The following is a 1049-nucleotide window of genomic DNA, read 5'->3' as shown; positions in this document are numbered from 1 at the left end:
TGCAACGTGCAATCAAATACAAGCAGTGAAACACCAGTAACCCACCCAAACACTGGGGTGGATGGGCCGCCACATAAGCCCACTGCATCTCTTTGAGCGCCAAAGGGGTAGTTTAATAAACTAGGAGGAACAGAAAACGAAGAAGCAGAAAAATAGTGATGAAGAATTCCTGCACTTCGGACGCACCAGAGAAGCAGAGGTTGAGGGCTGGCGAGTAGACGAGGAGAGTGACTTTGTTGGTGTGGCGGGCGAAGGCACGTTCAGTGTACGTCGGGGGAGAGGGAGGCCCCAGTGCAGGCAGAGAGAGCGGGAGAGGGGAAAACAGGGCGGAACATTGCTGTGACGCCTCGTCTTTATTGTTTATGTTTGTCTTTGGCTCCCCAAAAGGCAAGGATGACCGCGGTATAGGGGCAGGAGCAGGGGCATATGGGCTCCCCGCACCGTCTTTGCCAGCGGGGGGGCCCCTGACGATACACCAGGAGCCGAGACAATATACAAGTAAATGAGGGGCCCCCTGCAGGGCCTCCAGCCTCAGAGGAGCTCGAGGGGAGAGAGGGACGATAGCAGCAGATTGACGCGAGGGAGTGGAGAAACCGCAGCAGAAACGAAGATTGAACGAAGAGGAACAAGGGGCGATACACCCCGAAGAGGCCGCCCCATCGTCAGAAACATTACCACCACCTGGATCTGCGCTGCATGCATCGACTCCCGAGGCCGACCACATACTANATCGTCAGAAACATTACCACCACCTGGATCTGCGCTGCATGCATCGACTCCCGAGGCCGACCACATACTAGTCAACTGAAAGAAGAGAAAAAAAGTAGCCTACACGAGATGTAAGCCAAAAAAAACGGAGGACGAACGCCTCAAAGGTGAACGCGCAATAACAAACCAGAGACAGGGACTGGCATCGCCTCGCGCTACACTGCACGATTAATCATGTGAACGAAAAAATAATAATAATGATAATAGGTTTTTTATATAAATAATAATTATGGTTGCGTTACTTCAGTGATGGGTCTTGAGGAGGAGGCGCAGCTGGATTT

The 1049-nt window shown here is 52.4% G+C and overlaps 1 protein-coding gene across 1 annotated transcript in view; it reads right to left on the bottom strand.

The window, feature by feature from the left end:
- The window catches only part of EMH_0034990 (uncharacterized protein), a gene marked incomplete at both ends in the record, with an annotated part of 7597 nt that extends 7509 nt beyond the window's left edge, over positions 1 to 88 (bottom strand). Inside the window, one exon of the mRNA XM_013494934.1 lies at positions 46 to 88. Coding sequence (XP_013350388.1) covers positions 46 to 88 — 43 coding nt within the window. The remainder of the gene's footprint in view (positions 1 to 45) is intronic.
- Positions 89 to 1049: the final 961 nt, after the last annotated feature.

Source organism: Eimeria mitis, genomic scaffold (assembly GCF_000499745.2).
Source record: "Eimeria mitis Houghton genomic scaffold, Emh_scaff1342, whole genome shotgun sequence".
Taxonomy (NCBI): Eukaryota; Apicomplexa; class Conoidasida; order Eucoccidiorida; family Eimeriidae; genus Eimeria; species Eimeria mitis.
This window is presented reverse-complemented; position numbering and strand designations above follow the sequence as displayed.